The 21,558-nt window shown below is 32.4% G+C and overlaps 2 protein-coding genes across 4 annotated transcripts in view; one reads left to right on the forward strand and one right to left on the reverse strand.

Annotated features, from left to right (window-relative positions):
- Nucleotides 1-12,858, forward strand: part of LOC146531214 (uncharacterized) — a 32,894-nt gene extending 20,036 nt beyond the window's left edge. The window contains exons 17-22 of one of the 2 annotated variants that reach the window (XM_085197958.1): nt 12-143; nt 289-445; nt 870-1,008; nt 4,928-5,019; nt 5,174-5,276; nt 5,738-12,858. In XM_085197958.1, coding sequence (XP_085054084.1) covers nt 12-143; nt 289-445; nt 870-1,008; nt 4,928-5,019; nt 5,174-5,276; nt 5,738-5,870 — 756 coding nt within the window. In that variant the 3' untranslated portion in view covers nt 5,871-12,858. The remainder of the gene's footprint in view (nt 1-11; nt 144-288; nt 446-869; nt 1,009-4,927; nt 5,020-5,173; nt 5,277-5,737) is intronic. The other variant, XM_085197957.1, reaches the window with a different exon arrangement.
- On the reverse strand, nt 10,064-21,108 carry LOC146531216 (uncharacterized). 2 transcript variants are annotated; one of them, XM_085197960.1, is made up of 5 exons: nt 20,770-21,108; nt 20,457-20,687; nt 17,991-18,274; nt 17,654-17,754; nt 10,064-16,089 (listed from the first exon to the last, which is right to left on the reverse strand). In XM_085197960.1, the coding sequence occupies exons 1-5, from the start codon at nt 20,826-20,828 to the stop codon at nt 14,929-14,931; spliced, it is 1,836 nt and encodes a 611-aa protein (XP_085054086.1). In that variant the 5' UTR covers nt 20,829-21,108; the 3' UTR covers nt 10,064-14,928. The 2 variants fall into 2 exon arrangements, with proteins under 2 accessions (XP_085054086.1, XP_085054087.1); XM_085197961.1 differs by having other exon boundaries at nt 20,457-20,666; nt 20,770-21,106.
- Between the last annotated feature and the right edge of the window lie 450 nt (nt 21,109-21,558).

Genomic DNA, 21,558 nt, shown 5'->3' on the forward strand with positions numbered 1-21,558 from the left:
ATTCGACCCAGAAAGCGGTGCACGCGTCGGCGGCGGAGCTGTCGCGAATGTGGGGCGCCGCGGCCCGTGCGGACGAGTGGTGGGCGGCGCGAGGCCTCGAGCCCGCCGACTGGCACGCGCTCGCCGCCAACACGCTCGTGGAGGTACATAATGTCTGAATATTTAATGTTTTGCCTTGTTTTTTTAATGTACCCATAACCATTCGAGCTTATGACCACCTCGCGTGTAGATACAAATTTTAAAATACTTTCATTTAGACATAAAAAATCCAATGATGTGTGGCTACAGGTGTTCGACGCGGAGATCCTGGTGGCGCTGGAGGAAGGCGAAGCGCGCGTGGCGCTGGAGTCAGGTGTAGGCGCGGCGCGCTGGCACGAGCTGGCCGCGCGACACCCTGCGCCGCCCGACGTGCTCGCCGAACGCGACGACTGGCGTCCCGCACCTGGTGACCACTTCTTATATACCTACACGCAACGTGCATGCGGTCATATATATATGAATATTTACATAACGTATTTATATGTTCACACAAACATGCTCATACGTAAATATATGCAATGATGATAATAATCCTTTCGATTTTTATAATAATCACTTAGGTCTATTTGTGCTTGTATTCGTTCACCTGAAGATGTCTTATATAACTATATAAGATATTATGTCATTCGTAAAAATATCAAATGTTAATTATTATTCTTTGTAAACAAAAAGTGACTACTCACTTAAAATTTTATCCTACACAATTTTTTTTGTCAATAACTACTTGAAAGTGTCTTGATCGAAATCAAAATTAAACATTCCATTCTTGACACATTTTCAATGAACAATTCTTCACATACAATAACAATATATCCGTACATGTCCGACAGGCGTGTGGGGTGAGTGGAGCGGCACGCCGGCGCCGCGCGTGCCTCCCCCCGCGCTGGACGCGGCCGCGTTCAGCCCGCGCCACGCGCACCTGCCGCCGCTGCCCGCGCCCCCCGCCGTCGCGCTCGTGCTGCACAACCGGTACTGGTTTTCTAATCGCCTTGCAGAGGCACTTAGTGTGACTGCAAATGCGACTCGTTGTTCGTTCAATCCCCACTCGTCCCGTCAAGGAAAGGAAATTGTTATTTAAATTTATATTTTCATTTCTTCGCTCAGGTAATAAAATATTATGCTTTTTGATTTACTTTCAATTTTAATGGATGAATTGGTACATCCATAAGTGCAACAACGCATCATGATAATAATTTTCACAAAAAAAAATTGCTTGTTATAAATTGGAATGTCATGTCAACTATCAATAAACTACAAGATTCCAATTGGCGACACTAGCTGGCGGCAACCTCCCTGATATACATAAATGATTGTTCTTACGCTCGAGAGATGGCGTTGATTATTTTCATGTCATTTCTGAACCGCGCTATCGTTTGGTTCACGACAAAAGCATATATAGAAAAAAATTTAGTACTCAGTCCACTTTCCGCCGAATGTGGGATAACTAATTTTTATCTTCACGCTATTTCCCATTTTTTTGGAGCGGTCACCAAACTATGGTGCCGTCTATAAATATATCTAAACTAGCGGGCGCGCGCAGCTTCGCTTGCGTATTTAGGGGTGAATTCTATATTGAATGAATATACCATGAAACATGTGTTCAATTAAATACTTTTAAGTTAAGTCTGAATTTCAAATTTTATAAGAATCGGTGCCGATTTAATTTTTTTTCCATACAAACTTTCAACCCCTTTAGGGTTAAAATTTTTCAAAATCCCTTCTTAGTGGATGTCCAGATTACAAAAGTAAACATCTGTCCAAATTCCACGTTTCTACGCACAGCGGTTACGGCTGTGCGTGCGTCTTACCTCAGTCAGTGAGGACAAGTCCTTTTATATATTACCTAAATAATATATAAGCCATGTATTTAGGCGGTTCGAGTTCCGCAGGAGGCGCCCTTACGTTCGTCGACTTGTTCACAGGCAACTTCACTTCACATAGTGCTTGCAATTAGGCTTGTGTCGCTCGGTCAAACTCCGTGATTGATATCATTCTCTATCATTTGTGACAATGACCCGGTTCAAATGATTCGTTCATTTGAATGGTTGGATTGAGCATTCATAAGCGACTCTGACTCTGACTCTCTTAGGCTGACGTTTTTTTTTTTAGTCTCAATTTCAATTTCAAAAATCGGGGCCTATTAAAAACGTATTAATTTTTTATCTATCATTTAATATTCTTTGTTTTATACTCTGTAGTGATATGAAACTTTTATACTTTTACTATAGCGCCATCTATTGAATCCTTACCTAATTCCATACAGTCAACAGGCACACGCCATCTGTTTGGAATCGTTTGAAGCACTATATTATTGATTATTAATAATATGTAATAAAATAATAATATTGCAATAAAAAAATTAAGATATAAGCTTAATAAAATAATAATATTGCAATTATAAATGGAACACCATAATGCACACAGTGTGCAAATTTGAATAAAATCGGTACAGTAGTTTAGAAGTCCACCGAGGACATAGAATGTGACAGTGACATGTAATTTATATATAATAGAATATATAGCGTAATAGGGTATTGTTTTTAAAATCACCACAATCTCATCCGCTTATAAAAAGATTTAATTTTGCCCAATGATAAAGCACTATTATTTATTGATACTCATAAATAATAATAATACACAATGTTTATACATTTTAACCACTTTAATATATTAAAAGAACAGAAAATTTCAAAAGCAATCTAGCCTTTACAAAATATACAAAAAACTGTCTCAAACTTAAACTAAACCACCTCTTAAGTAATGTCACCAATCTTTCTTTATATTCTTATAAATATAGTTAATTTTCAAGACTAACTAGGCTTCTATAACGTCACCATTATAATATAAGTGCAATAAGTAGTTAAACAAAATTGAAAATATTTACAAGATGTCCAATCCTATATTATAGCCATTTTCAGATCATTTAAGTAAATAAAAGCTATTTTGTAGGCATATTAATATAAGAAAAACATTATAAATATGTAAATTAAATATCGGTTCAGTAATATATATTAATATTTTTTTAGTTACAAAAAAGGGGTTATTCTTATTATTATTATATTATTCTTACTGCTAAAAATAAGTTTAGTTTTTTCTGAGTTCAAAAACTACATAATAATATTACATTTTACGTCTTTGCTACCCTTATAATGTATATATACCACAAAAATGAAAATATGATTAAATAAATATGAAAATTAATGATAAGAACACAACAATGATTTTTTGTAATTTTTAATAATATAGAATTGGATTTAAAATAAGATTATATGTAAATAAGATCATGTATCGAAAACATTGCAATTTTAGGTTTAAAAAATGTAGATTCTCTAGTGATTACTACTTGGTAGGTAATTACTGTTAATTCTGTGATAAAATGCGCTAAGCCCAAATCTTACATTAATTGTATGTAGGTTTAAAACAAATATAATAGACTAAATAGGTAGACTTAATATGATTCACTTTTCACTAGCTAACTTTCACAAAACAATTTTAGGTTAAACTCTTCAATAAAACACCTAATAGTATTGATGATTTGATGATCCTTCAAAACTAAAAATTTGTTTTTACGATATTTGAAAATAATTGTATGATAATTACCTATAACTAAAAAATCATAAGTTGAGAAGTAAGATATACTAACTTTGAAACGTGCAGCAAAAATAGACTCTAATTCTAATATGTTTAAGATATATTTTATTCCAGTTTTCATATTGTCTCTGTCGCACTCGTATGACTCGATAGGAATTATTATAAGATAGGAAATTTTAACAAGTGTTTATAAAGTCTGACAGCGCAGCGGCCATCGTTGCGCATTTTATAGTCGCGACCCAAGTTCAAATCTGCCTTTGAACATATTGATTTTTATTTTTATTTTTGATATTAATTTCTAGTATTTTAATTTGAATCAATGCGATAGGGGTAAGTTTTACTTATACTGATTATGCAATTTTAGAAGTTATATAAATATTTTCAAAAGTTAATTAATTAATATGTTTGTGTTGTCGTAGCCTATCGAAGCGCCCTTTATGCTCAGTGGATTTTCAATAATCGAGCAGCTCAATAAAGTCCTGGAATAGTCGTGGCTGGTTTTAGCAGAGTTCCGTCAATATTCAATAAAAACTCTCCTAGCGCCCTGTTAGAACGCGAAACAACGCGAGTCAAAGTCGATACTCGAGACCGAAATTGAGAAGCCACAGCGGCCAATCATCGATCTCATATTGAATCTCGTTCAAATGATCGAAACACTTGAATTCGTTCAAATGACAGAAATGTTCCAATTCGTTCAAATGATCGAAATGCTTGGAAATTTGAACATTTCTGTCATTTGAACGAATCCATCGTTCAAATGATAGAAATGTTCCAATTCGTTCAAATGATCGAATGCTTGAATTCGTTCATCGTTCATGATTGGTTGTCGTGTAAGATGGCCGCCGTCGTTCATATGAACGGGTCATTGCGTTCTTAGTGATAGAATCAGCCACACGCTTGTCGTGATTGCTATTATATGACCCGTTCGTTCATGATCGACTCAAGGCTACTTGCAATTTCTTTCAGGGCCAGAGTAAATCGCCATCGATTTTTATAAAATTTGAAATTTATGCTTAAAATTAAAAATATTTTATTGAACACGTGTTCATGATTTATTAGAATTAAAGGCCCTTGAGGGTCCAAATAAGCAGGCAAAGCTGCGCGCGTCCGCAAGTAAATATTTAAAAAAGGTGGGACTTGTGATGAGGCCATTCAACAAGCAATGCCTCCAAAATTCGGCGAAACATCTTCCGCCGAATTTCCGAATCCGGAACTGAGTGTCTTAACACTAGGTTCCCTCAGCCTACCCTGCTGGGTGCAGGATACAGCGTGAAGCTGATTTTATTTTTTTGTTTAGTGAATCAGACAACCCTGTGCCATTGGACAATGACCTCTGTATGGAGATATTGAAGAGTCTGGAAGACGCACCTGAGTGTGACGACAGAAGAGGTCAGTCATTCATCTTATTATTAAAAAATGGTTTTCTTTTTCAATTATTTTTTGTATATATTTTTTATGTGTACAAATGCTATTATGTTCTTAATCAATTCTCAAGAAATACTTAGATTTTATTTTTTACTAATTAAGTAAAAAAAATAAATAGATGGCGTAGAGAGGTACCGTGGCGGTGGTAGTGAGGCCACGAGCGAGACCAGCGGCTCCGAGACCCCCGAGGACGAAGCGGCACGTGAACCCGCACTATGCAGGTAACCAGTTTATATCTTACGTTGCATTTCTCATGTAGCAGGGAGCAGAGAGAGCTTAGTGTTAAGTCACTCCGTTCCCAATTTATCATCGATTTTCTAAACTTCGTCTTCAGTGGTAGATATGTAATTTGTATAGGTAATTTAACATTTTGTAAATGAGATTTGAATCTACTTGGATAGTAGTACGAATCAGTTTCAAGAAGTACACAAAAATAATAACATCTTTGGAGTATATCCCTAGTCCTTAAGTCGATTGTGAAATAAATAAAATGAATTGTGTTTGGTTACTGCCTTCATTATATGGAGGTCCTCGTAACTTACTTCATGTATGAAGAGGTTGATGACAGTGGACGAGGCGAAAGAGGTATGTAGAGACCGTAGCGTTTGGCGCACCGTTGTCTCTGACTACACCGCTAGGGATAAAGCGTGAATTTAAGTTAATAAATATCCAACAATCGCAGGATCTCCCCTCGCACGGAGCGCGCGGCGTGCCGCTGGACGCTGACGGGGCGCGGCGTGCGCCTGCGCGCCGACCTCGCCAGCCCTGAGGACGTCACTCTCGACGCTGACCGGCACGTCGGCACCGACGTGTAGACGAGATAACACGGCCACATACGCGACTACACACACACACAGGCAAACACGGAGATGAGGAATATTTATACGAGTATGTTATTATGTACCTATATGTACGTGTGACGTGTTAAGCACACACATACATACATCTATGCATTGGACTTAAATAGATACGAAATGGAAGTGTCACGCCCACATACGCTAGTACACACGTCCACCTTAAATTCCAATTCAAATTATTACGCAATACATCATAAACATAGAAGAAAACTTAAATTGGAATGCTAGATTGTCAAATGTCTTTTGTAAACACACTTATTAACAGACACATATTCATATGTTGTTTTTATAACAAATATAAGAAAAACAAATTAATGTTTATTGAATATATTTTAAATATACGTATTTAATATTTTTTAAATATACGTATTTATATGCTCATTAGATGTATGTATTTTTATACATCACTCTCATATAATTAACATACTTAATTTTATTTATTTAAATAAAAACTACTGAAAATTTAACTTACTAATACTAATATATAGCCTAGTAGGAAAGAATCTCACAAAATTGACTCTCTAATAATATATGTATCAGTCATAACATTACATTTATAAATAAATAATAAACCAAAGGTTTAACAAATATACCAGTGCAGTTACTTTAATAAAATAAAAATTAAATAATAAACTGGTCAATTCTTCACGCACTCAACAAAATTTTGAATTTACTATTATAACGAAAATGCCTAAATTATATGAAAAACGTAGTTTTAAAAATAACTTTAAATCTATAATATAAGGTTGAAAATCTTTTGCCGCCGAGTGCTTTGATAGATCGCGTTAGATTGTATAGACAGTATGTATGCCTTATGTAGGATATATTCAAAACAACTTATTTTTATAGTTTCCTTTTTTTAAGTGTTTCATTTTTTATAAACTTTAAGTAGTCAAAAGCAAATAAAGGACAATTTTTTATGATATCTTAAATTTTAAATTAGAATTTTAATCACACCTGTACTGACAATCTTAAATTTGATAAAAAAAGGAATAATATAATTGTAAAAAGTGCTTTTGCTGACAAATTTACGTTACGTATAACCACCGATTATAATTATAAAGACATGCATTTAAAATCTTTTTAAAATGAAATTAAAGACTTGTAATGAAATGAAAAAACAAGCAAAATATTATTGTACAGAAGATAATACAATAAAATATTGTACTATATATTTTTGAACAATAATATTACACATGTGAAGATATAGTAAAGAAATAGGAGGATTAAAGATTTTCTTTTATCATTTTATCTCAAATTAAGATCTAGCCTGTGCTTACTTAGTATAAGCCTGTCTAAAATATTTTATATATTTTACTTTATATATTCGAGCATATATATAAAAATATTTTTAACGAATAGTACCAAAGCATTTATTGCAATAATGTTCATTTTAAGTTATTTCTTTTTAAACAAAGCATTTTTTTTATTTATGATATCAGAAAATTATTTATATTTAATTAAGTTTATATATCAAGTTAAATTAAGTAGATAATAAATATGCTAAGAACCTAAATAAGTTGTAACAAGCGTATAAGAATTTCGACGTTATTGATAAGAACGTACAGCTTAGTGATTAGAGCGCTTCGGCAAGTTTCCAAGAGGCGCGGCTTTAAATCCCGCTACGTCCAAATTGCTATACGTTTTCTAAAAAAATATTATAATTTTTTCTTGGCCATATATTAATATACTGGCCCGCCCGCGGCTTCGCCTGCTTGAACTACTTTATTATTAATATCTGTCTCCATGAGTACCTACGTCCTATAAGTGACGTACATGCAAAATTTGAGACTGCTAGCATTTGTAGTAACGAACTTTCATACAAACTTTCAACCCTAAAAACAACCCCTTAGAAGTCAAATATTGCAAATTACAGTCTTAGCGAGCATCTACGTCCTATAAGTAACTCCTAAGCAAAATTTCAGATTCCTAGCACATGTTGTTTTTGAGATGTCGTGGTGAGTGAGTGACCTTTCGATTTTATATATTCACTGTTACATGGGCGTCGCGAGGTACGGGCAGGGGGAGCAGGGGCCCCTCCCATGGGCCAGCGGTCTATTATTTAGAAACTTTATTTTCATAAGGGGCGAAAATGTCACCAGCAACTAGGATTTTTATGTTTTTTCTCTATGGAATTTATAAAGCTGATATAGTAACTGACTCTATAAATTTATCTTATTTTGTTAAAAAACAATGTCTAGGTTTTTTTTATCTGCCCCACCCTTATAGAAAGCTGACTACGCTCTTGCACGGCTACATTTTGCATTAGAAATAAAAATTGCACAACGCACTATGGTTACAACTTACGTAAACTAAGCATTTATTTCATACCGTGTGACGTTTTGATTTAAATATTAAGGTTCAAGTTAATGATGAGAACGTTTATTTGAGTGTGACAGAGATAATAAGTTTATTTTTTTATATTTATTACCGCAGTAGAGTTAAGGTGTTTGACGTTCGTATGAGATTATAAACATTGTAAATTAAAAAATAATGTTTTCTTTGAATTTTTAAAAGCTTTCTCGCTTAATAATACTCGAAACTTCTAGAAGATAATTGTTTTAACTATGTACTATACTAATATACAGAAATACACAATGACTATACTCAATAACATTTTTTTTTTAAGAAATATCTATTAAGAGTTTATTTTCTCATAAGCAGTTTTATTTTTTTCAATTTTACCCGAAACAATATTCTTGTTCATAAATATTATCTACAAAATTCTAAATAGCAATATTGTGATCCGACCGACTAGATGTCGGTGTAAACTATACTCAATTATTCATTTAGCCATATAATAGCAATAGATGTGTTTCAATAGCAGTTTTAATGCAAATGTGTATTAATTTTATTTTAATAGTAGATAGTTTAATATATAAAAACTATATTTACTTTATAATTATCATTTACATGTTTACTGAGTTATTATTTATTCAGTTTTTATTGTTTATAAGTCAAGTTTATTTTTATTTATTGATATATAGGCATAAGGAAATTAAATTTGTAACCATTATGAATCTGTGGTAATCAATAATTTAATTTAAATATGAAATATCGCGATTTTAAAACATTTTCAAATATATAATTTTATTTATATATAATAAAATAAATTAAACATTTATCACTGATCATGACTATAAGCTTTAGTTAGGTTACATTTTAATTTGTGTATAAAATACATGTATAACATATTGGTGAAATGTGTGTATTGATCAATTTGAGGTGTTGTCACAAACAAATAAAATTTTTTGGAAAATTATTTAGAAATACACAATATGCTTGTTGGAAAAATAGATTACTATAGCGGGTAAACAAGAGACAAAATTTTTGATTTTCACATATTTTACTATAAAAAATATTTTTTTCTAAATAAGTACATTGCTATATAATATTCGGACATTTTCTTGAAAAATCTGTGTTAGAAAAGGCAGCTGTTTCGTTTATAATAATTGAGTACATATTGAAAATTAATATGGCAACTAAAACATATTATTATTTATCATATTACGTAGCTTTTTAATTTTTGTTATAATTAACAATGATAGATAAATTAATGATCTGCTTTATTTCTCAAAACATACAATTAGAGCTATGGGCTTGGGCCTACATTTACCTACTATTATAAAAATGTTTATTACTTTTAATTTATAATACTCACTAAATGTATTTTTTTATAGTAATTAATAATTTGGTCAATATCATTATATTCGTTATAATGGATAAAATAACAACCAAATATAATTTTGTTCACGGCTTTTTTATAATACCTTCTAGATTAAGCTCTATGCTTATATATACAGTAGAAAATAATAACATTCATCAATCACAATACTACGGCGCATTTAAAGTAATGAAATAAATTAATAATCAAATAATAAATAAATATTTTGTGCTTAATATTTTAGATTTTTCTTTGATGGTTTTTGTTTATATTAATTTTCTGATCCATTAAAATTATTGTCCGTCCTTTTAGAGCCAAATCGATTGTACCCTTTATTTTTGTACCAAATTGATTTTTTTTGAACTCCTTTATAACATCTAGTTAGTAGACTTACTGCAATATGATTTATAATAAATTAAGTTAGCATTTCATTTGTATTATTATTTTTATATATAAGGGCAAAGGTTATTAATAAATAAAACACGTATTTTATTGAATGGAATTTAAAATTTATTAAACCTACCTACCTAGAATATTATAATCTTCTCTGTTACATGTTTGTATCACATGGATTTGAAAATTACTGTTTATAAAATATCTACTATGACAAATTACAAGCTTTATTGGAATTACGTACTGTAATATAAATATAAAAAAAATATTTAAAAAATTATTTCATGTGTGAGTGTCACCCACCGACATCAACTAACAATAATTAATTTGAAAGAATTTGTTGGACCTACCTACCTAAAGATTAAATAATTAAAATTAAATTAAAACATATTTTAATGGATTAATTATTATGCTTACACAACAATATATAAAAAAATGATAAACAAAATTGGTCCTAAATAAAAAAATTGCTTATATAAAATGCAAAACTGTAAAATTGGATCGTAAATGTGTAAGAAAATTATTTACTCTTAATACAATTAATAGTATAATAAAAACAACAACAAGAGCCACTAGACGACTGCAAATTGCAATAAAAACAAATACGTGTGTACTCAAAAACTAAAAACATCATTCATACAGACATAAACAAAATATTTAGAATCGTATAAAAAAAATGAAAGTAACGGGACTCGAACCCGTGCCTTTTTGGCAGTTCCAAAGAGACGCGAGCGTAAAATCCCGCTTTTTATACGTTTCTACATATTATTAGTGTGTTCACATCAAATTCAATCATAAATAGTCTACTCTGATACAATATCAGGTTACAAACAATATTTGAAAACAAAAAACCAACTACTTTGTGCATGTTGTAGTTCAATGTAGTAATTGATATGTTTTGAAAACATGAAAGTAATGAAAATTATCATTCTAAGCCAGCCAAAATTACATTGTCAAAAAAGCTAAAATAAAAGAAAATCATTTGTTATTAAAGTGTAAATTACATTTTTTTTCATACATCAACTCAATACACCGATGAAATATCCTCCATGTGATAAAGACTATAAAAAATAAATGTGACTCTAGTACACATCTAGTTTAGTTTAAAAAATATTAGAAATACAAACACTAGCAAGCTACTTTATAGGCGATGGCAACACAGAACATTTTGTTTCCAACACTTAGTCCGCATACTGTAAATTTTCAAAAAACTTAACGTACAAATACCAATTAATATATCTTTGTTAATATAAAAATCTCATATTAAATAATCTTCACGTTTCATTAATCAAAAACCAATTAGCATTTTCGTTTTAGTCAAATAAATAAGTTTTTTTTTCTTATAATTTACAGTATGCGGCAACCCTACACCTATCACTCCACGCGACTTCATACAACAATTTGTGACGATTTAGGCCTACCACACTCCTATATTATATTTTAATAATATATAAAATATTGTGATTGCAAATAGAATACAAAGAACAGCGTTTAGAATATATTTTAATAAATAATTACAAAAATGAATTATGCATAGTTAGGTTATTTTCAGCCTTTATACATGTATGTATGTATAATTTAGACGAGAGAACATAACGATTCCAAAGGCCTGTTCTATCCAGAGACATAGCAACTGTAGATGAAAGTGATATGTAGGATTATAATTTCTATCAATATTATTTTTTCTTTAAAAAAATACAAAGAGTATTAAATAAATAAAGAAAACACAACTTTAATTCTTTTTAAGCACTAATTCATGTAAAATGCTAGGTATCACCTTCATCCATACTTCTAATCTCCAACTTCATTAAATTGACTGTTTAAATGAGGTCACGTGACTTTCCAAACGGGAAACATTTTAAGCATCCAATTCTCTCACACTCTCCTATACTTGTCCGCGACAAAATGTACCGTATCGACATTACAACTGCGGTTGTCGCTGTATATCAACAAAAGCACATCAACAACATACATATTATTAGAATAATATCTCGATAACTATTTATTTATATATGTATATATCTAAAAAAGATCCCTCTTATGTTCGTGTAAAATCTTTTGTTCCAAGCAGTCATGGTGACACGGCAACCGCAGTGTATATGAAAAAGATATTTAAGGGAATCCCTTACTTGTTCAAACAGAGTGACTACAAAAGTTAAGATTTTCTTTATAACATCTATAACACGTGTGGCGATCGCCCTAATAAATATATATTTTTTTCCTTTATTGAGTAAAAGGCGGTTGTGGTTGTATTGCTTCCGGTTACACACAATGCACGTTGCTCGCGTCTACACTTAAATAATAATGTCGAATACAATTTGAAAACACTACTTAAATCTAAATTTTATACTAAATTCAATTTGTTGTCACTATTACTATGCTATTACCGATACAAAAAACGTACTAATTAATTAATTTTTTCCTTTTAAAATATATATAAATAATGTTAATATTATATTATTTTTTTTTATTGTAGAAAAATTATAAAAAAAACCTATAAAACGGCGATAGTTTATTATAAAAGTAGCTAAGATTACGAGTATATTTTTTTCTTTTCTTATCGTATATACGATACAATATAAATTAATAATAATTATATAAAACAATATATTATAATAGGTAATTAAAAAAATGGAAAGAAAAAACAACAGATTATAAAATTACCGATGCTTCGTCTGTTTAAAGTCAACGTTTTAAAATATAAAATAAAAAACAAATGCGTTAAACATTGATATAATAACAAAATAAGGCTCGACTCGTCTTTATAAAATTAAAAATTCAAAAACTATAAAAAACCAGGCGAATTAAGGAGTAATTTCTAAAGATTCTAATTAAATAATAATAATACGTAGTTAGCAATATAAAAATAATTTTGATTAAAATTTACTTTCTTAAAAAAAAAAATCGTCAATTTTCATTCATTTATAAAAAAATTAAAAAAAAATGTAATCACCTCGAAAATATTATTAAAATGTGTCCACCAAAAAAAACATATTTAAAGTAATTAGGAATGTACACATAAAATGCACTATACACTTAACCATGTTTTTTTTTTCTAAAAAAAAAATGATTATTTAATAACTGAACTAAAAAGACATGAATTTAAATACCATATTATGCATTGCAAAAAGTCTAACATAATTAAATATAAAAAGAGATTTCTAAATAAAGTCAAAATACTATAAATCGTTCAAAAACATAATCGTCCATGAGTCGAATAAAGACCTCTAATACTTAATTAATTATGAAAAATATTTTGCTTCGATAATTTTAAGACGCTACTAAGAAATTGAGAATATTTTATAATTTGATATATTTTTTTAAAAAAGATCATTTATCAGAAAGTATCATTTAAAATATCGATTTGTTAGAAAAAATCGTAAAAACGATAGTCATTTGGCCAGGTTTGTAAAGTGGTGACAATAAATAGGGATGTGTGGATATTGGTCCTTCATTCCTGAAGCTATAAGCTTGTCGAATAAGTTATAAAGAGTAACAACTTGTTTGATTAGCGAATAATTATATAGATATAGTCTATGATCATGCAAAACTTTCGAATATAAAACTAAACTACAATTTTCATATAGCGCTAGGGTCAATAACCTTTTGACATACAGCGTCAATTGAATTTTATTAAAGTGGCAGCATTGAATTGGAATAAAATTGAAAACAACGCTACCAATATTGGAATATAGAATATTCATGTCAAAACTTTTTGATCCTATCACATATGAAAGGTCATATATCTATAAACCTATTTTATTATTTCTTCAATCAACATTAGTTTTTGCACGATTCAATATTCCATTGTACTGAGGTTTTCAAATATAATTTATATTTTTAAAGATAATAATATATTCTTATAGTCTTATAGCCATTCAACATGTTGAAATAAAATTAGCTGAGTGGTGGGCGATTACGATGTCCATTCATATAATCGGTTACTACTCGATATTATTATATTTGTTTTTATTACATTAATAATTAAATAAATTGTAAAATTGACAAAATATTTTTTTTATTTATATATTAAAAATGATCAGAGAAGACATTTCGATCGATTTAAAAATGAATTGTAAATTTCATATAAATAATCGCCCACACTCTAGCATTATAATTTAAATACTATCTATAATATATACGCCACTCTGTCACTAAAACTACGCTATATTATAATGTTGATGAAAAAGTTCGTCCAATATTCATTTTCAATATAAGATCTCGTAAATAGCTATATTATATTTTGTATTTAGTATATTTAGTAAGAAAGCAACCACTAATACACGATTCTAAACATAATGTATCAACATCAAAAGCATATCAGAAATTTTAAAACCTACAGTAATCATGCCCTATGTAATATAATATGTATCGTTTATTAAAAATATTTAGTTATTATAATATTTTAATAGACAAATATAAAAAGGTATTTTATCTGTTCAATCGATAATTTTTTTGTTAGTTAGCTTTGGTACAGGTCCTCGCCCCATTCGTGCCCGCCGCGTATGTATATTACTGACCTGACGATTTTTTTATAAATATACGATAGAGTAGAAAAAGGTAAAGGTTTCTTAATATCTTAATAGATTTTATGATTACACTCGTTGAAGTTCGTACCACCGCATTGTATGTAGGTAATCTGCGATGGTGGCATCCATTTGAAAATCTAATTCTGTGCATAGATTTTAATAAGTTTACCAGAATAAGTCTTGCTCTTCACTAACGTTAAATATATCCTATAATTATTATCTGATATTCACTTCAACATACATATATAAAAATATTATAAAGGAGAGATTTAAAGTTTAGCATTCATAGATAGCTCAGAACATAATTATTTATCTCTTTCTAAACAGAGTAGAGAGCTACTGCCGAGGCGTCCCAACGACCGCGCGGCGTACTTGTAAAGTTCACGTTAAAAATGTACATATATTAGTAGAAAACATAGAGTAGTATAGTTTACTGCAGCGGCGTCTGACAGTAGGGGCACTCGGTGGCGGCTGCGGCGCACGCGTCACACGCCACATAGTGGTTGCAGGGTGCCAGCGTCACAGCACGCGGCTGCTCCTCGCACACCATGCACGTGGCCGCCGTCTCCGCGTACAGCACCTTCTCGATCTCCTCCAGCTCAACGCGCGCCTGCGCCTGCAGCGCCTTGAGCGCCGCCAGCGGCAACCCGCGCACGTCGCGCACGTCCCGAACTTCGCGCGCGTCGCGGCGCGCCGATTCCAGCTCGCGCTGCAAGACGCGCGCGTGCGCCGCGGCCTCGTCGCGCTGGCGCTCAGCGCGCGCCGCCTTGCGCTGCGCGTCGTCGGCCTCGCGCTGCCAGGCCTCGCAGGCAGCGCGTGCCTGCGCGATGCGCTCGTCCCAGCGCGCTGCGGCGGCGCGCGCTGCCGCGACCTCCTCGCGCAGGCGCGCTAATTCGCCTGCGTCGGCGCGCGGCGGCGGCGGCAGCGAATGCGCGTAGAGGCGCTCGTCGGCGTAGCGCAGGAAAGGCGGCAGTGGCGAGCCGGGGATGGCGACGGGCGCAGAGGCGGCGTCGGCGAGGTCGCGGTCGAGCGCGGCCACGAGACTGCGCGGGTCGTCGAGGTGCAGGTCGTCAAGCGCGTTGCCCACGACCTCTTGCAGCACGGTGGCGTCGAAGGCGGCGGCAGCCCAGGGCGTGGCGGGCGGCTCAGCGGGCGCGGAGCCGGTGACGGCAGGGGCGCGGGCCGAGCCACCTGAGGAGGTGGAGGCACACTCGGAGCCATCGCCGGAACCATTAGCGTGGTGCAGGGGCGGCGCGGGCGCCGGCAACGCGGCGGAGAGGAGGTCGGCGAGGCTGGCGGGCGTGTGTGGCGCACGGGGGTCGAGTGGGTCGCGGGGATCACGGGGGTCGTCAGGCTCGACATGGGCGAAGGCGCAGAAGAGGCCGCGCGGGCAGTAGCCAGCCTGCTGCACGTCGTTGCACTTGGTGGACTTGTATATCTCAGGGTGGAACTGCTGCTCAGTGCGCGTGTGGCAGTAGCCGCACGCGTCGCCGGCCTCGCAGTTGCTGGGCTCGCCCCACTCCTCGCCGTGCTTCACGTTCGGGCATGGCGTGCTGCGGTATTTGTACTTCCTAGGTGATCGACGTTTGTCCTAAAATATACAATACAACTCTGTCTTATTGTTACAAAATAAACCGAAATATTACAAATGTTTGAATAAATGTCAATTAAAGAATAAAATACAACAAAAAAAAAATAATTGTATTTTATACTGCAACACATTTAAAACATGTTGTTTGAAGAAATCTAAATAAAGTTAAAGTTAGTAGAATAAATAAAATAACTTTCAATAATAAGTTCCAATAATGAAATCAATCAGTTGCTAATTTAAATATCTATTACATAAGTTTGTAGGATAAAAGATTTATAAATATTTGTGGGTTTTGTATATAGTACCAGCTTATCTATAAGTATTTTATAATAATTACTACATTTGCTATTAATCTATATATATAAAAGGACTTGTCCTCACTGACTGAGGTAAGACGCACGCACAGCCGTAACCGCTGATGGTAGAAATGTGAAATTTGGACAGATGCTTGATTTACTTTCGTAATCTGGACATCCACTAAGAAGGCATTTTGAAAAATTTTAACCCTAAAGGGATGAAATAGGAGTTGAAAGTTTGTATGGAAAAATATTTAAATCGGCACCGATTTTTATAAAATTGTAAATTCAGACTCTTAAAAATATTTAATTGAACCCACGTTTCACGGTTTTTTAGAATTTACCCCCTAAGGGTGCCAATAAGAGGTTGCAAGTTTGTATGGAAAAGTCTTTAAATCGCCACCGATTTTCATAAAATTTTAAATTTAGTCTCTTAAAAATATTTCATTGAACACAGGTTTCGTGGTTTATTTTAATTCATCCACTAAGGGTGCCAATAAGGGGTTGAAAGTTGGTATGGATAAATCTTTAAATCGCCACCGATTTTTATAAAACTTGAAACTAAGACTCTTAAAAATATATCAATGAATACATGTTTCGTGGTTCATTTTAATTCATCCCCTTGGGGGTGCAAATAAGGGGTTGATAGTTAGTATGGAAAAATCTTTAAATCACCACTGATTTTTATAAAATTTGAAATTGAGACTTTTAAATATTTCATTGAACACGTTTATTAGAATTATTTATTTATTTATATTATTAGGTTTATTAGAATTCACTCCTAATGGTTCAAATAAGCAGGCGAAGCTGCGCGCGTCCGCTAGTTTCTTATAAATAATTACACAATTCTATAAATTTCTAAGAATATACCCATTTTCCTCGTTGTTACGATATTTACTACACAAATTAGATAACATTTTAATAATAAAGCTTATATTTTAAATATTGAAATTTCCTTACAGTATTGATTTAAAACAAGTCCTCTAATACTTACGAAATAAAAATCCTAAAATTCAGATTTTATTCAAAGTGATTCATTAAGCATTTTTTTTCTATTTAGGCATACATTTACATTGGGCATAGTCTACCTTCTCGTCTGTTCGCTCGCATATACATATAGCATAGCAAGCAATGAAGTAATTTGTTATTGGAAAACTATTTAATTCCAACTTACAATTCTCTAGCTAGTGTGGATTTCAAAACCATTTCACTTGCAATCAAACACTGTGTGATAATAACAATTTTCAATAATATAATATTATACTCACTTTACTATTGTGATATTGTGGGCAGGCATACCCTTGTCTACATAACCTAGGTGGTCTTTTACATGGTTCTGTCTTATATGATGATAAAACATAATTCGTATCTGGAAACAGTAACGCCATTATTTTTTTTATTAAACATAATTAACAATACTTTTGAAAGTGGATGGTCAAAGTCAAATAATTTTATTCAATTTTTTTTAACGTCAAATAATTTACCATCAGTTCACTAAAGTTACTGCCTCAGACCTCAGATTCTTAAAAACTTACAAATTTAAAATTAATTAAATCAATTATTTATAAAACATTATTTTATTTAACAAATAATTAAAGAACCTACCTTGCCATTTAGGATCTTCATTCATTAAATTTCGTTCCCTATCTAAAGCGTTGGGTGCCCCTGCGTCACCATCAGTTCCATCTGGATTCTCCAGGGCCTGCAGTTCCCTCATGTCCAAGACTGGGGGGCGAAGGTCCGGGGCTCCATGCGCGAAGGCACAATGGGCCCCGTTCTTGGTACAAAGTCCTCTGGCATCAGTGTCGTGAACACACATACACGTTTTGTAGTAGCGGAGGTGATATCTACGTTCCGTGTCGCCTGCTGTGCGATGTAAATATGGGCATCTAAAATAAAAAAATATAAATTTACTATGGACATACATATAAGAGCATTATACATATAAGGGCATTTCAAATATAAAAATATACAAATTAAAATAGTCTTCTTTCTCATATAGGCTATTAAAACCACTTTCAACTGTAAAATTTTTTAGCTTCACACTACATAGCAGGGTAGGCAGAGAGAACATGGAAACCTAATATTAAAACACTCAACTCCCATTAGAACACTTTAGTTCCCCTTTTTCCGCCGAATTCTAGAGGCATGTTGAGCGGTGGAACTCAACGCCGCACTTAGCCTCGACACCAGAGGGAAATGGAAATACGATATTTTTTTTAGGTTTTGATTTACTATATAAAGCTAATAACAATAAAATATAGATTTGATGAAGTTTCAATCTAATGGGACTTAAGCTCACTTCAAACAAACATTAATATTTCTACATTGTAAAATGGAGACCAGTTGATGGCTCAAGAGCACAAAGTGTGCTGCAAAATCTATTACTTGTGGGTTCAATCCCCATTTTCATGGAAGGAAATATTTATTTAAATGTATGTTTTCATTTCTTCGCTCTGGTGTCGAAGCAAAGCACGACGTTGAATTTCGCCACTCAACACGCAATGCCACTAGAAGTCGGCAGAAAGTGGGGTATGGAGTGTCTTACCTCTCCCTACTCTGCTGTGCTGCGGGGAAGCTGAATTATTGTTAAGTGACAAGTAAATATTTTTTTCAACTCCATTCTTAATACCATTACAATGTAGGCATAGAGAATTCAGTTGCAGAACTTAATGCAACAATTAAGAATTGAACCAACCACCACAGTCATGTACAGTCATATGGTGACTCACTGCACAACCATGACCTCAATATTTTAAAAGGAATATTTTGTTGTTAACAATACAAGTCAATCTAATTGAATCATTTTAGAGGAAATTTGCAGACTAATGTTTTTCAAAGAAAATGTGTCTAATTTTAACTTTTATGTTCCTGTATAATCATCCCTAACAAAATTAATAATTATCAAAGTAATTAGTAATATAAATTCACTTTAGTTCTACAAATATTTATTTACTTTAATTGAATATCCCCACATTACACTATATTTCCTTAACTATATATATGTATATGTATATATATATATATGTGTATCATATGTTTATAGAGGTCCAACAATGAATTACTTTAAATATTTCTTTATGATTTAGACTGTATGATATTTGATAATAGCATATTTTACAAAATTTACATAATGTTATCTACATAGGGTGAATTTTAAAATAAATAACACAGTCAAAGTTGCATTTAATGCATACTTTTGCAAAACAATTCATGAAAAATATATTGTTGGAACTATATTTTTATTGATTTTATATCCTACTTAATGTTGAATTCAAAAACAAAACAATTTCTTTATAATGTTAGTTGTTGGAAAAAATAATTAAAGCAGAAAAGCAATTGTGATATGCTGACTTTAAAATGTTCAAGTTGTTATATCTAATATTACTACCTATACCTGGTATCTAATAAGTATTCTGATAATTAAGAATATTTAAATATTGTATTGGAAGCATTGAGTATAGTATAATTACTATTATATATTATTTAAGTTAGCATAGCTAAAAATATTAATTTGAAACTTTTTACTCCTTTGTTTACTGTCATAAATACAAAAATATTTAATATTGTTATTCTGTTATCAATATATGAAAGAAAAGTGAATAGGCATTGAACTCTTGAGTAAATAACATCCACTTAAGAACTCAATTAGAAAGATAATTAAAGCTATTTTCTTTGACAATTAAATTTGTCTATACATTCATACAAAGATATATCCATTATCTATTAAGTTCTAATTAAATTTAAAATATATATATATTTATTTATGGCTCTTAATAAATATTAACAATTACCTAATATTTCTTAAGAGTCATGAACAATAGTCCTTAAATTAAGAACGATCGCAAGCCATCGCCTTTGGCGTTGTGCTATTTAACTTTCTATTCAGTTAGGATTTTCTTATTAGCAAAAGATTTCTAAACAGATTCCAAAACAAGACGCTCGCTAAAAACAAGATACGTTCATTCTTTATTTACAATGAAATTACTTACAAACGATATAATACTAGTACGAAGAGAATAAATAAAAATAGTTATACGAACAAAACAAAGCAAAATGCCAACTACTTACTCGTCCCCATCCTCGCATATCCCAGATGTCTCGTTATATTTGGTACAATAGTTATCTGCGCTATAATTAAACGTTCCATCCCTTTTGCGGACTGGTCGTCTTCTTCTCTGATTATTAAAATGCCAATGAAAACATGTAAATGGTCTATGTTGTGTACATTTGTGTTGTAGGAACGACGGGCACTGCTCTACTCTGAATTCCTTTAGATATCTGGAAAACAAAATCCCCGGACTACATAAAACGTATACCAAAATGTACAACACAAGAAGCACAATCACTTTACGCAATTAATAAATCTATAACGTGTAATTACTTATAATGATTTGGTTTTTCTGTTTGGGCTGTCAACAAAGGCTTAGATTCCGACGGCATTTTGGTGAACTATTATTGCGCCTCTCGCGTCGCGCAGGGCACGCTCACCGATGACCAATTAAAATTCAATATAGGGTCACGTGATACAAAATATTGTCACAAAATAAAAAAATGTAAATATAACGTATTAAATAATAAAATCCCACTTAAATAACTCAACATTTCAGAAACAAACGGCCTTGAACTTAAAATAAGCTTATCTTTGTTGATGTCTTCAAGAAAAACAGAAAAATATCAAACACAATCGCTTTTGACAGTAATGTCACGTAGTATGTTTTCTATTTGTCTCGTACTCGCATACGCTACAATTTAATAATAAACTGAGACAGAAAACAGGTAATTTTTTTTCAAACAACATTTTTTTAAGAATGAAAGCAGAATAAATAAAAAATATTAAAAAAACAAAAACTTTCATTTTAATATTATGACGAAATTTTAAGATATGTTTGTACGATTTTTGTTTCATTTTTATAATTTAAAAAATATTTTTTTATATAAAATATTAATTAATCTTACAAACTTTAAATGTATATGGGTTAATTGATTCAATAAAGTCAAACTTTCACAAGAGAGATAAATATTCAATTATTTTTACATCATTAAATAAAAACGAACAATTGGAATAAATAATTTTTATTTGTCTTTTTCTTATAGTACAACACTGAGTTCGTACTACTAACCAATGACGACAGGCACTTAATATAATGACGAAATAAAGCAGCCAATAGCA

The sequence above is a fragment of the Heliconius melpomene genome, chromosome 15 (genome assembly GCF_056956725.1).
Source record: "Heliconius melpomene rosina isolate 202511_hmr_F chromosome 15, ASM5695672v1, whole genome shotgun sequence".
Lineage (NCBI taxonomy): Eukaryota > Metazoa > Arthropoda > Insecta > Lepidoptera > Nymphalidae > Heliconius > Heliconius melpomene.

What these genes read in the sequence shown, in the direction of transcription:
- LOC146531216 (XM_085197960.1), bottom strand. Translation starts at nt 20,828, where the DNA reads ATGCCGTCGGAATCTAAGCCTTTGTTGACAGCCCAAACAGAAAAACCA. An exon ending in GAAAAACCAAATCATTATAA is followed by an intron (nt 20,688 to 20,769) that starts GTAATTACACGT and finishes CGTTTTATGTAG; the next exon opens with TCCGGGGATTTTGTTTTCCA. An exon ending in TGAAGATCCTAAATGGCAAG is followed by an intron (nt 17,755 to 17,990) that starts GTAGGTTCTTTA and finishes TACTGTTTCCAG; the next exon opens with ATACGAATTATGTTTTATCA.